Consider the following 12,891-nt stretch of genomic DNA (forward strand, 5'->3'; position numbering starts at 1 on the left):
TAGTTTCTTAGGACTATTTTGGTCGTCGTATCATTTTCTAAAAGTTCCTCCCACCTCAGGTTATTTCCATCCTTTGCCACTCGCCACAAAAGCACTTAAACAGGTGTTTTGGCTTTAGCTTTTGCCTATATATTATTGCATCATGTTATAAGCCAAAAGTTAAAATCATTTACGTGCTTTTGTGGTTATAAGTCAAAACCCCAAAGCCACAAATAAGCTAACCTTTGTTAGCTTAACTTCGCAAATATTACTCTCATCTCCAAAAAAGGGTCGAGGATGTGATCGACTTCCCTCCAGTCAGCCTCATACATGCCATTTAGAAGCCCATTTTCAAAATGATGGCCACCTGGTTTGCTCCTCACATGTCTAAACTTGTTTCCAACGCCCAAAGCACTTTTATCAAGAAGAGAAGCATCCATGATAACTTTCTCCCATTGGAATAGCTTGTTTCCAACGCCCAAAGCACTTTTATCAAGAAGAGAAGCATCCATGATAACTTTCTCCCATTGGAATTTGGTTAGGAAGGTGTTTTGGAACATGGGAGCATATGCACCCTATATTTTGAAATGCATCTTACACATATTTTAAATTTCAAAAAAATTGAAACAAAAAATTCCCACCTACATCTTCACGTGCTACGCGCTCACATAGTTGTTTCATAAAAAATAAACTTATCATGTGACGTGTGTAAAAAAGATAAAATTCAGTGCTGAAAATAATGCTTTTCACTGGATAAGTTTTCTCTTTTTTACATAGGCCACAAAAAATATTATTTTTTCGTGAAACTTGACGCATACACATATATTATGAAGATGTACATGTAGAATTTTTTGTCAAAATTTTTCCACACTTCAAAATATGTTTTGTTGGTAGAGGGAGCATACGCACCCGGGAGCCAAATTGAATTTCCGAACTTCACGGATTTTAAAAATCTACCTTTCTCGTCAAGTTTGACATGAAAAAAGCTTTTGATTCCATTCAGTGGGACTACTTGATCGACTTACTTCAACATTGGGGCTCCCCCTCCCCCTAAATTGGGTGTTGACGTTTCTCTCCACTCTCCACTCCATCATCAAGGGTGCTTCTTAATAGTCTTGTCGACGACCCCAAAAAAACTTGGAAGGTGTCTTAGGCAAGGAAATCCTTTATCACCACTCTTTGTGTTGGCCATCGACCCTCTACACCACATCCTTTGAAAATCCACCAATCAAGGGTCATATTCACCAAGTTCGAGGAAGGGTCCCTACGGCTTGCACCTCGCTCTGTGAGTATGATGTTGTCATCTTTGTGCCCCCTCCCCCCCCCCCCCCCCCCCCATAAGGATGAAACCAATTTTTCTTGGCAACACTCTAAGAGCATGTCCAGCCGTTGGGGCTCCCCAGGCCAAAATCCGGCGCTATTTAGCGCCGGATGGATGTAAAGTTTGGCCTGGGGAAGCCAGCGGCGAGCCTAGGATGGATGTTTTTTTTTAAGATGTAGGCGAATTTAGATAAAACAAGACGAAATATGTTCAAACATAGGCGAAATTTAGAGATATTTAGCATATATAGGCGAGTTCATACATATATAGGCCGAATTCGTAATATATTTGAATTTGGCCACAGGGAAACATAAAATAAAGCTAGAACACGGTGATCTACATGCCGAAATGGCGGTAGAACGCTGTGTAGTCGCCGCCGTTGTCATCGTCGCTGGAGTTGCTGGCGTCCTCGGGCGGCGGCGCCTGCTGGCTGCTCTGGCCGACGTCTCCCTACCAACGGCTTGAACCTTGGCTAGGGTCGTCGTGTGGCAGCGTCGGCCGATAGAGCTCGTTGTCGCTGCTCTCCTTGAGCTTGATGAGCGGCACGGGTGCGGCGGGTGCGGTCGGTGCAGCGGTGGGTGTGGCGAGGGAGGCGAGTCGTCGCGGCCGCCAGGTCCAGCAGACGCCGCTGCTGCTCCGCCTCCTGCCGCTCCCAGTCCTGCCTGGACCAGGCGAGCGCGACGTCCATGGGGAGGGCATTGTCAGCGGGGACGAGGTCGGTCAGCGACCTCGCGATTGCCTCGGCCACCGCGGCGTCCTCGGCCCGCTAGACCTCCTTCTCGGTGAGCTGGGACGCGGCGGCGGCCGCTGCGGCGTCCTTCTTGGTCGTCTTCCTCTTGCGACTGCGCGAAGGAGACGACGACCGGTGCCCCCCTCGCGGATGACGAGGGCACCGCTGCTGCACCCTCTGGTCGCTGGTGGAGAGGACAGCTCCTTCTTGACGACGGTTGGCGTCGCTGGTGGAGGAGCCGAACCACCGGTCCTCGACACCGACCTCGACCCAGACGACGTGGACGACGACGCCATCCATCGCGGCGTCCACAAGCTACTGTGCCGGCGCGACACGGTAGGCGCCTCCGGCGGCGGCATCCCAAGTACGTGGGAGTTGCCACACTCGATGTGCGCGAGCACGTTCTCGAGGGTGCGGCCAGGCCTGCTCCACCAGCGGCGGCGGCCGGTGGCGTTGTTTCGCGCGGGAGGAGGTGGAGGGCCGTCGTAGGCGGCGAGTTCGCGCTCGTACCTCTGCCGGAAGAATTGCGTCTAGGCCTCGTAGTTGTCGGGGAAGAACCTCTCCTCCGCGCGCTGCTCGTTGCTGAGGGTGACGAGCACCGCGTCGATCTCTGCCTCGAGGGCGGCGGGATCGGGACGCCCCCCGCGCTCAGGCGCCAGCCTCTGGGCGCGCAGAAGTCCGGCGGCGCGGGGTAGCCCGCCGCGTGTAGCAGCCTCCCCTCCCATTGGTGGAGAGAGCGACGGCTGAAGCCATTGTTCGCCGCGCTGTCGCCGAAGTTCGCCATTGCTCTATGAGATTGGGGATAGAGGTGGTGAATAGGGAGACAGGATGGTGAATGCGGCCAGACGCGGTAGTTCCGCGATAAATAGAGGGCGACGCGCGTGAAACCGAGGCGACGACATTAACTCGCCGCGTGGAAGCTACGCGTCTGGCGAAGACTGACCGGCGGCAGACTTTTACAGCGCGGAAGACGATGCGATAAGGACAACGATTGGTCTTTATCGCCGACAAGTCGGGGCCAGCAGCCGCGCGAGAAGTTTTCTCGATGTTTCCCGCGCTTTCGTTTCGTCCGGACTCCCCGAGCGCTCCCCAGGGGGCCGGGGATGACCTGGGCTCACCGGATGGATGAAATCCCAAATCCGGACGAAAACGAGGATCCGGAGGCGCGACTGTTTCGTCCATCTGGATGCTCTAACCCATGTTGATGTGGTTACCATCCTTGTACCAGTTGTTCCAAAAGCAAAGTGGCCGTTTTTCGTTGTGAATGGTTAAATCTTGATGACATATTTTTCGGCTATGCGCACAAATTTCCCAAATATCTTGGCTTTCCATTGTCGGTTACACACATCTAAGAAGGATCCAATTCCAACATTTTGAAGATAAATTTGATGTACATGCTCGTCGTTTGGTTTGGTAAAAGCGATGCTTACTAGTATTGTGATTTACTTCAACACTGTCCTTGACGTTCCAATGGAGGTTCTATTGAAGTTTTGGGTAGTTTGCGACAAGGTTTTCGGTGGAAACTGCAAAGTCAATTGGGAACACGTTTGGAAGCCAAAGGATCAGGGATGTCATTGGATTATGAACCTCAAAAAGTTACTTCGACTTTGAGACTATAATTTCGTGAGAGTAGGACGCGGATTTTTGGCTCTCGGATGTGGCGAAACCTGTTTTGAACAATAAAATCTAGAAATTTACTCTTTTAAAGAAAATACGACCTAAATCATGTGTGTAGACTGTACAGAAATATGCAGATATAGGCAAGTCAAGTTTGAACCAAAATATATATATATATATATATATATATATATATATATAAAGTAATCTACGCCGGAAATACTTTTGTACACCCATGCATGAGTGTGGGCAGTGGCGGACCTTGCAGAAAAACGCTGGGGGGGCGAAGCTATAACATGACATGAAATTTAATTTTGAAAGACAAAATCAAGTGGCAATGACAAGCTAGAATTTGTAGCATTTTCAGAAACTTCTATATTTAAATTGATATTGTCTACAAAATATATTTCCGATGTCAATATATGCATAAGCTACTCCAAAAGAACTAAAACAGAATAAACTATATACTAACTAACCAAGGATTTTCACTCCAGATCAGATCTTCTTCTCTTTGCACCCGTGAAATGCAAGAGAATATCATCATAGGTGTACTTCTCTGCAATTTCCCCTTCTATGTTTACTAGCAAACTGTTGGCAAGAAACTCATCCTCCATTTTATTACACAACCTTGTCTTGATGATCTTCAAAGTTGAAAATGCGCGTTCAGCGCTTGCCGTAGAAACTGTCAATTTTAATGTAAAATTCCCAACAGATAATTGTGCAATCAGGTAAGTAAAGCAAAATAGGATCACAAAATCATCCAAGGGAGAGGGAAAGAAGAAAAATCGGAGCACTAAATTACCTTGCCGGAGCAAATAGGGGCCGGACCGAGCAACTGCTGCTGGCTGCAGCAGTGCGGCACACCGCGGACGGGCGCTGGCGACCAACCTAAGCCTTGCCGGCCTCCCGCCGGCCAACCTCTGCCACCCGCCAGCCAGCCGTCCGTGCCGCCGCGCCATCGAAGGATCCCCAGGGGAACGACCGAACGAGACTGGAGATAGAACAGAACAGTCGAGAACAGGAACGAGTTGAGACTGAAGCTACGTGATTTCAGTCTCCTTCCAAAACAGGCCTAAATAGCTAATGGCCTCTAGAGACTAATGGCTAATGGGCTATATGGGTAGTAGTAGTGTTTTTGCAAATTCGTTGGGGGGGCCACGGCCCACTTTGGCCCCCATGAAGGTCCGCCTGTGAGTGTGGGTGTTTCCGACACCGTCCATTTATTTCTCGAGATTCATATCCACCATGGTAGATGAAAATATTTATTTCTCTTTTTTTTAATCCGAATCACAAAAACAATGAACGGTGACGGAAATACCAACACCCGTGTGTGGGTGTACAAAATCCTCAATATAAGGAAGTTTCATTTCTCTTTTCTACATAGTTTACATACGACCTTAGTTTTTCTTGAAAAATTTGCACAAGTTTCAATATAACATGTAAGAAAATCTTACATAAACTTCTATTTAATTAATACAATAGCGAACCTTTTACCTTATTAAGGAAACGGAGCTGCTCCGGGAGAAACAGAGACTTTCGCAGGTGCTGAAGCTGTAGCTAGGGCACCCTGGGTTGCGTTCCAATTCATTTTGTTCGCTGGAGATGTAGCGGATCCGGAGTGGTGGCCCCTGCTGTTCAGATGAAGCACACCGCACACGTGGTGGGCGTGACGTGCGTCTTCGTGGTGGATGATGGAGGCGATTCAAACCTGAAGCCTGAAGGCATGGTGGTGATCACGTCAGTCGCGTGTAAAGGCAGGCCTGTGCCAAGTAAATGTTCCACCTAATCTACTGCAGCATGCCATGCACCAGCCGGCCGCTCCTCCGTCGCCACGTCCTCCCCGATTTGATTCCTGATGGCAGTGGCAGCTGCTCCACCGCCGGCCCACGCAGCCGTGCCTCGCGAGTAAAAGCGTAAAAAGATCAGACGCCACTAGTGAGACCTGGAGCGTCAACGTATAAAAGGCAAATCCATTACCAACGGGTGGAAAAGTTGAACTCGTACGTACCCCATTACAGTTACGTACCAAAGGGAGAGACGGCAAAGGAGCAATGCGACGCAGGTCCGTTGAAGGGAAAAGAGCCCACGAATAGGGCCATTTCCATCCGCATGAGTAGGAGGACACCCTTTTTGTGATCTAGCGGACGACGCAAATGAACCAACCGCAATAAGTTATCCTATTTCTCGATGAAATTTAGGCGAGAAATGTGGTCACGAGGAGGCCCAACGGCCGCATGGTGGTGACGCGCTGCCCGCTCGTCTTCTACGTAGCCATTAATATCAGCTGCTTGTCGATCAACGACACCGCGTCCCCATCCCCACACCGGCCCCTCGTCCCCTTCCATTTCCAATAACCCTAGCTCCCCCATTACACGCAGCCGCAATGACAAAGAAGAACTCATGGCCATGAAAGAAGGGCACTCGCAGCGACCACGAGCTTGTGCCCTCCTCGAGCCGTCGCTATCAAGGATGGCCACCGCCTCCATACAACATCACATACATTAGCATGGAGGTAGCATGCACATCATGGTAGCAAACGCAACCGATGCCAGGGCCATAGGAGGACCCAAGAAAAATTTGAACCCTGGGCAAACATATTTAGTGTGCTAATTGTTTTGCCAAACACATATGAAATAGTGACGAAAATAGGCTTGCCGATCCGTCGGAAGCCCAAGCAGCCCAGGATCCTAGTGCTACCCGTGCCACGAGAAGGGCCACACCACTGCCTCGAGATCCAGTTGTCATTACCCCCGGGGATGATGACGTGGACGTGTAGGCCACTAGGGCGGCACAAACCCTAGCTAGGGTTTGCATTTCGTTTAATTTTTATTATGTATTTTTCCTTTTTTGGACCCTATGCAAATACTTACTCGATATTAATAATGGCAACACAATATGGCCCGCCCGTTCAACCCCCACTTTTGACTTTTTGAGTCAACGCAGTCCTTTCGGTAACACTGGTAGTACTCTCAAGTACCTAATGCCGTGCTGCACTTACTCGATGCATTATGGGATAAAGTATGATTTGGTTGCAGTCTGAGAGAGAAACATGCATGTCTCAGTGGATACTGTAGACTGACAGTCCGACACATGTCCTCCACATGATCGCATGATTGTCTGGGGAAGTAAGATATGATACTTGGGCGTGTTTGTTTGAACATGCTGTTGAGTTTAATATGGTGCGGTGCCTTGTAAGCAAGATTTAATTAACAAAGCGAGTGCAATGTACTTGCCACTATTAACAAAACAGTGCAAAACAAAACAGCCATGCTTTGCTTAAGGTAATGTTCGAGCATTGCAACCGAATCAAGGACCATCTATTATGGTCTGATCACGTTGTATGCAAATCAGACTATATAATAGTTCTCGCAACCTAGATAGCGGCGTAGTAGTTCTACTCTCTCCATATCGGTGTAGTTCATGTAGTTCTAGGTTGTTGATTTGATCAACTTAATATGAGATATATATTGCCAACATGTATCATCATAAACTTTAGATGTTATATTTTCTGATAGTATAATTTGTGTGTGATAAAAATTATATTATATATGTTAAATTAACGATCTAGATACACACACTGAACTTATAAACAGACATGGGGGAAGTACATAAGATGACAACATTAATTAAGAATTGGGGATGTAAGTTTAATATTTTGCGACGTCGAAGGAAGGGAATTGGAAAGGAGAGAGGCCCCGAGGACGATGGACAGTGCAATATTTTGTGATAGATGACAACATCTACTTGTTCGCTTAAAAGGGGTGGAGATTTTTGGCTTTCGGACATCAGTGATCCTGTTATTGTTTTCTAAAAATCATTTTACGAGTTTCAGAAAATGAAAAAACGCAGTATCATAATGTCGCCAACGATTTATTTAGTACTTTGTATTTTTGGCTACACAAGAATGACAAACACGTGGATCTGAGTATGTATTTTTGAATTTGTCGGTTTTTTAGCCGTAATAGAAAGCATTTCTCATTGGAACTTTGCATGGTTGAAGGTTACATCGCTGACTATTGTACGTTCACTTTTCGTGGGAAAAAGTGTAATATCTTTCGTAATGAGTGTCCCACTCGCCATCTATTTGTGATTGCGAAGACTCTTTACGACAGTTGAGTGTTCACGAAAACTGGGCCAAAAATCCTGGGGGCGTTTCAAAACAAGAAAACAATGTTCGTTGCAGAAATAAACAAGTGAGCGGAGCACCCAACGGGCAACCCGCGTTCGGCCGAACACCAGCACCGCCGGCACACGCGCGCCTCGGCTCCATCTCCATTAGAAAACTCAAACCGAGAAGCACATCGCATCCCCGCCGCGTGAGGACGAAGAACAAGGAGTAAACAAACACAAGGACAGATCCACACTGGAACAGTAGCAGTGGAGTAGCATTTACTACTAGTAGCTGGTCAGGGGATTTGAATCGAATCCAGGACTGACAGCAGTCCGGCCGGCCAAGACACCCCAGCCCTCTCGCTTCGGCTCTTTCCACACTTTCAAACCACTCCACCACACCGCAATCCTCCATTCTTTCCGGCGAGGGAAGACGCTTCCTGCTCCCTCTCCGGGCACAAGCTCGGTGGCCATGGCTCACCGGCCTGTTGTCGTCGTCTTCCTCCTCCTGCTACTTGGCCTCGGCCTCTGCTCCTGCGGCAAGGTGAGCAGCACGTTTCAATCCAGGGTTGGTGTATTCATCCTAGTCCCGGCACCGTTCTTGGCGGCGGCGTGTAGGTCAATACTGCCTGTGGTTGTGCTTTTCTTGTTTAACATTCTCGGGCGTGTCGATCTGCAGGTGCACATTGTGTACATGGGGGAGCGCCACCCAGAGCTGCACCCGGACCTGGTCCGGGACGAGCACCACGGCATGCTCGCCGCCGTCCTCGGCAGGTGAGGAACTTCTGTTGCTTAGTTCATCACTCCTTCGGAGCATACCTGAAATACTCAAAAGGTGTCTGCCCTCGTGATTTCGCAGCGAGCAAGCGGCCAAGGACGCCATCCTCTACAGCTACCGGCACGGCTTCTCCGGCTTCGCCGCCGTGCTCACCAACGCGCAGGCGTCGGCGCTCTCCTGTGAGCTGCCCTGCATCCCACTCTCTTGCTCTGACCTCTGCATCTTAATCGATGTTGCTTTCTTTTCTCTTCTAAATTTGTTCTTACGGCTTGAACAAAATTGTGGTGCTCACAGATTGGCCTGGGGTTGTGCGGGTGGTCCGGAACCGGGTGCTCGACCTGCATACCACCAGGAGCTGGGATTTTATGAGGGTGAACCCGTCGCCTTCCGGCAGGAGTGGAGTCCTCACTGAGAGCAGATTTGGGGAGGATTCCATCATCGGTGTGCTAGATACAGGTGAGACTGCATTTTCTTCAGTGGTAGCAGCAGACAAATCAGGACTGGGAAACTGACACTGCAATGTGATACTGATGAGTTGTTTTCTTGGTTTTCAGGGATATGGCCGGAGTCGGCGAGTTTCAGAGACGATGGCATCGGCGAGATTCCAAAACGGTGGAGAGGGCGATGCGTCGCCGGAGAGAGGTTCAATGCTTCTAACTGCAACAGGTTGGCCTGCTCTGTTCTTTCAGCTTGCTTACCACTTGGCTTGTGAGAACCTGTCACTGGTCGGCAGAATTCATAGGTACTGCTTTAGTTATCATCATCCTGGTTGTGACTTCAGATTCATGATAGGATAGGAAAATAATTGGCGCGAAATGGTACGTCAAAGGGTACGAAGCCGAGTACGGGAAGATGAACACGACGGACGTCCACGAGTACAAGTCGGCGAGGGACGCCGTCGGGCATGGGACGCACACCGCGTCCACCGCTGCAGGTGCTCTGGTACCTGATGCCAGCTTCCGGGGGCTTGCCAGTGGCGTTGCGAGGGGAGGGGCGCCGAGGGCTAGGCTGGCTGTTTACAAGGTGTGCTGGGCTACCGGAGATTGTACCTCTGCAGACATCCTTGCTGCCTTCGATGATGCCATACACGATGGTGTCGATGTGCTCTCGGTGTCTCTTGGACAAGCACCGCCTCTCCCTGCTTATGTCGATGACGTCTTGTCGATTGGATCCTTCCACGCGGTTGTCAGAGGGATAGTTGTGGTCTGTTCTGCTGGCAACTCCGGTCCTTATTCGGAGACGGTGATCAACTCGGCACCGTGGGTTCTGACTGTTGCTGCGAGCACCATTGACCGGACTTTCCTCGCAAAGATCTCCCTTGGCAACAATAGTACTTATGTGGTAAGAGTTTCATCTGAATTATTGCTTTAAAGTTACCGTTGATATGTCCCTGCCTGCGGATGCCATACTCATGCACCATGGATGCAGGGTCAAACAATGTACTCTGGAAAGCATGCGGCAACAAGCATGCGCATAGTGTATGCTGAAGATGTTGCATCTGATAATGCTGATGATTCTGATGCAAGGTAAGCTTCGTCGTCCTTGGTCTCTTCTCAGCAATCCTAAAATCTCTACTCCCATTCTGGCTAACACCTTTGCAGAAGCTGCACTGCAGGAACTCTGAACGCAACTCTAGTAAAAGGAAATGTGGTGCTTTGCTTCCAAACACGAGTACAGAGAGCATCCCAGTTGGCAGTAGATACCGTAAAAAAGGCCCATGGTGTAGGAGTCATCTTCGCACAGTTCTTAACCAAGGACATAGCATCTTCATTTGATATTCCCCTTATTCAAGTAGACTATCAAGTTGGAACAGCCATACTTGCATATACTACTAGCACCCGGTACTTTAAACAGTCTCTTATATGATCCATTACTTGTGAAGAAACTGAATATATGATGCTACCGTCTGGTGTGCTGTCTTGACATTTGTTTTACATACACAGAAATCCAACAGTTCAATTTGGCACCGCAAAAACGATTGTTGGGGAATTAATAGGTCCTGAAGTTGCATATTTCTCTTCAAGGGGTCCGAGTTCTCTGGCTCCCTCTATTCTAAAGGTAAACATCTCCTTTTGTTTGATTAACTAAGTTCATCCATAATGAAATCTACTAAACTTACACTCTAAATTAAACATGCATCTTCTCTTGCCATCCAACTTCTGCAGCCAGACATAACTGCCCCAGGTGTAAACATCTTGGCCTCATGGTCACCTTCTGTAGCCTTATCGTCAGCTGTGGGATCAGTGAATTTCAAGATAGATTCAGGAACTTCAATGTCCTGCCCGCACATTTCAGGCGTGGCCGCTCTTCTCAAATCAATTCATCCTAATTGGAGCCCAGCTGCAGTAAAATCAGCAATGGTCACAACAGGTAATGCCCAACTGCTTTTCTTTTCTAAAGTTAGATAGTCTTCCCCCTAACAAGCAAGTCTACACCTCTGCAGCCAATGTCTATGATGAGTATGGATTTGAGATGGTATCTGAGGCAGCGCCATACAAGCAGGCGAACCCATTCGATTATGGAGGTGGACATGTGGATCCAAATAGGGCTGCGCACCCCGGCCTCGTGTACGACATGAGACCATCTGACTACGTGCGCTTCCTTTGCTCAATGAACTACAACAACACGGCCATCAGCTCCATGGTCCAGCAGCACACAACCTGCCAGCACGCTCCGAAATCGCAGCTGAACCTGAACGTCCCATCCATCACCATTCCTGAACTGAGGGGCAAACTGTCAGTGTCGAGAATGGTCACCAATGTCGGCCCCGCCACGTCCAAGTACAGAGCCCGTGTGGAAGCACCTCCAGGGGTGGACGTCGCCGTGAGCCCCTCGCTCCTGGCCTTCAACTCGACCACCAACAGGTTGTCATTCAGAGTGACATTCCAGGCCAAGCTGAAGGTGCAGGGGAGGTACACCTTCGGCAGCCTGACGTGGGAGGACGGCACCCACACGGTGAGGATCCCTTTGGTGGTTCGGACGGTGATCAGTAGGTTCTACGTCAACGCGTGAGTAGGTAGCAGCTTGTAGTATTTATTTATGGTCTGTCATGAGAACACAAGGTGTGTCATGTGACAAACTCGCTAATATCTGCTGATTCTAATGGCATTGGTGATTGGTTGGGGTTTCTCGGCTAGAATTTTACTAAGGTGAAATCTATTGTATCAGCGCGTTCTTCATACAAATTTGGTCGATCCTAGCAGTATGTGCATCGTGAGTTGAATTGGTTCACAGAGAAAGAAACTTTTATTGATAACCAGGAGCAGAGAAAACGATAACAGTAATTACTAACAGAGCGGATACATGGTATCTCCTGATACTAATGGCAGTGGTGATTGGTTTGGAGTTTCCTGATTTCAGTTGTTACTAATTTGAAACAAATTGCATCAGTCTTTTGTTACACATAATTTGGCCAATCCTAGCAGTATCTGCAACATGGTACAAAGAAAATACACTTGAGGAGCATGTTTGGTCACACAAAGAATGGTGACAGTATAAGCAGCAACAGAGCATTCCACTCTGGTACTCCAAAAAATTGCAGCGTACACGATGAGGATACAATGAATGTTTAGCTGTAATGCTAGTATATCTTGAACTACGACCAAGTATCCAATTTGGGAACAGAAGTAGAGGTCAAAAGCATAACACACATACGAGACCTGACGACGTACGCGCCTCACGATTTCGCCTTCTCCTCGTCGAGGGCGGCGGAGGCCTTGTCGGCGCTGGGTTCCCCGGCGGCCTCGTGTGCGGCGAGGGCCTTCTGATAGTCCTGGAGGTCGTCGTAGTAGATGTCCCAGACGCAGCGGACGCAGCCGCTGCCGCAGCAGTCGCCCGGGAGCGGCTTCTCGGGCGGCTCTGGGGCCGGGGCAGGGGGCGCGTCGGTCTTCTTGGCGTCGGCCATGGGCGCGGCAGGGAGGCGGCGGGAGAGGTGGATGAGGGGGCGCGCCGGCGCGGGGAAGAGGGGCGGGATCGGGGAGGCGGCCGGGACGCGGAGCACGGCGGCCAGCATGCGAGCCTCCGGGAAGGGGGAAAGCGATGGGAAGTCGCGTACGATGGTTCGTTGGACGATGGATGGGGAAGAGTCCAACTGGCGCAAGCCAAGGAGACACACGGCGCGTCGCGTTTGGTTCGCCTCCGGCTGAAGGGTCAAAAGGCCGAAAATTCTTTTAGAGCGCGATTGTGATTGTTAACAAAGGCTTCCATCCAGTGGGCCAAAAATAGGCCTGTTTAGAAGCCTAGGTTGCACGAATTTTTTTGCACAACACGACAAAACTTGGTGAACAGACGATTTGGCCATTTTTCTAGGACACTGCCCGAGTGCCACGTGCGTGCTGTTTTGCACACGTTGGAAAG

The 12,891-nt window shown here is 49.3% G+C and overlaps 2 protein-coding genes across 2 annotated transcripts; one reads left to right on the top strand and one right to left on the bottom strand.

The window, feature by feature from the left end:
* The first annotated feature begins 7,830 nt into the window (after positions 1 to 7,830).
* On the top strand, positions 7,831 to 11,664 carry LOC127302571 (subtilisin-like protease SBT3.6). The gene is made up of 11 exons (XM_051333058.2): positions 7,831 to 8,301; positions 8,437 to 8,531; positions 8,617 to 8,714; positions 8,830 to 8,991; positions 9,090 to 9,201; positions 9,333 to 9,876; positions 9,964 to 10,061; positions 10,137 to 10,376; positions 10,479 to 10,593; positions 10,701 to 10,905; positions 10,979 to 11,664. The coding sequence occupies exons 1-11, from the start codon at positions 8,230 to 8,232 to the stop codon at positions 11,545 to 11,547; spliced, it is 2,310 nt and encodes a 769-aa protein (XP_051189018.1). The 5' UTR covers positions 7,831 to 8,229; the 3' UTR covers positions 11,548 to 11,664.
* A 135-nt stretch (positions 11,665 to 11,799) lies between these two features.
* Positions 11,800 to 12,653, bottom strand: LOC127302572 (uncharacterized). The gene has a single exon (XM_051333059.2). The coding sequence runs from the start codon at positions 12,545 to 12,547 to the stop codon at positions 12,212 to 12,214; it is 336 nt and encodes a 111-aa protein (XP_051189019.1). The 5' UTR covers positions 12,548 to 12,653; the 3' UTR covers positions 11,800 to 12,211.
* Between the last annotated feature and the right edge of the window lie 238 nt (positions 12,654 to 12,891).

Source organism: Lolium perenne, chromosome 5 (assembly GCF_019359855.2).
Source record: "Lolium perenne isolate Kyuss_39 chromosome 5, Kyuss_2.0, whole genome shotgun sequence".
Classification (NCBI taxonomy): domain Eukaryota; kingdom Viridiplantae; phylum Streptophyta; class Magnoliopsida; order Poales; family Poaceae; genus Lolium; species Lolium perenne.

Bases quoted from the DNA above. Each gene is read 5' to 3' on its own strand.
- LOC127302572 (XM_051333059.2), bottom strand. From the start codon at position 12,547: ATGCTGGCCGCCGTGCTCCGCGTCCCGGCCGCCTCCCCGATCCCGCCC.
- LOC127302571 (XM_051333058.2), top strand. From the start codon at position 8,230: ATGGCTCACCGGCCTGTTGTCGTCGTCTTCCTCCTCCTGCTACTTGGC. The intron at 8,715-8,829 runs GTGAGCTGCCCT...TGGTGCTCACAG, and splicing joins GCAGGCGTCGGCGCTCTCCT to ATTGGCCTGGGGTTGTGCGG. The intron at 9,202-9,332 runs GTTGGCCTGCTC...ATGATAGGATAG, and splicing joins AATGCTTCTAACTGCAACAG to GAAAATAATTGGCGCGAAAT.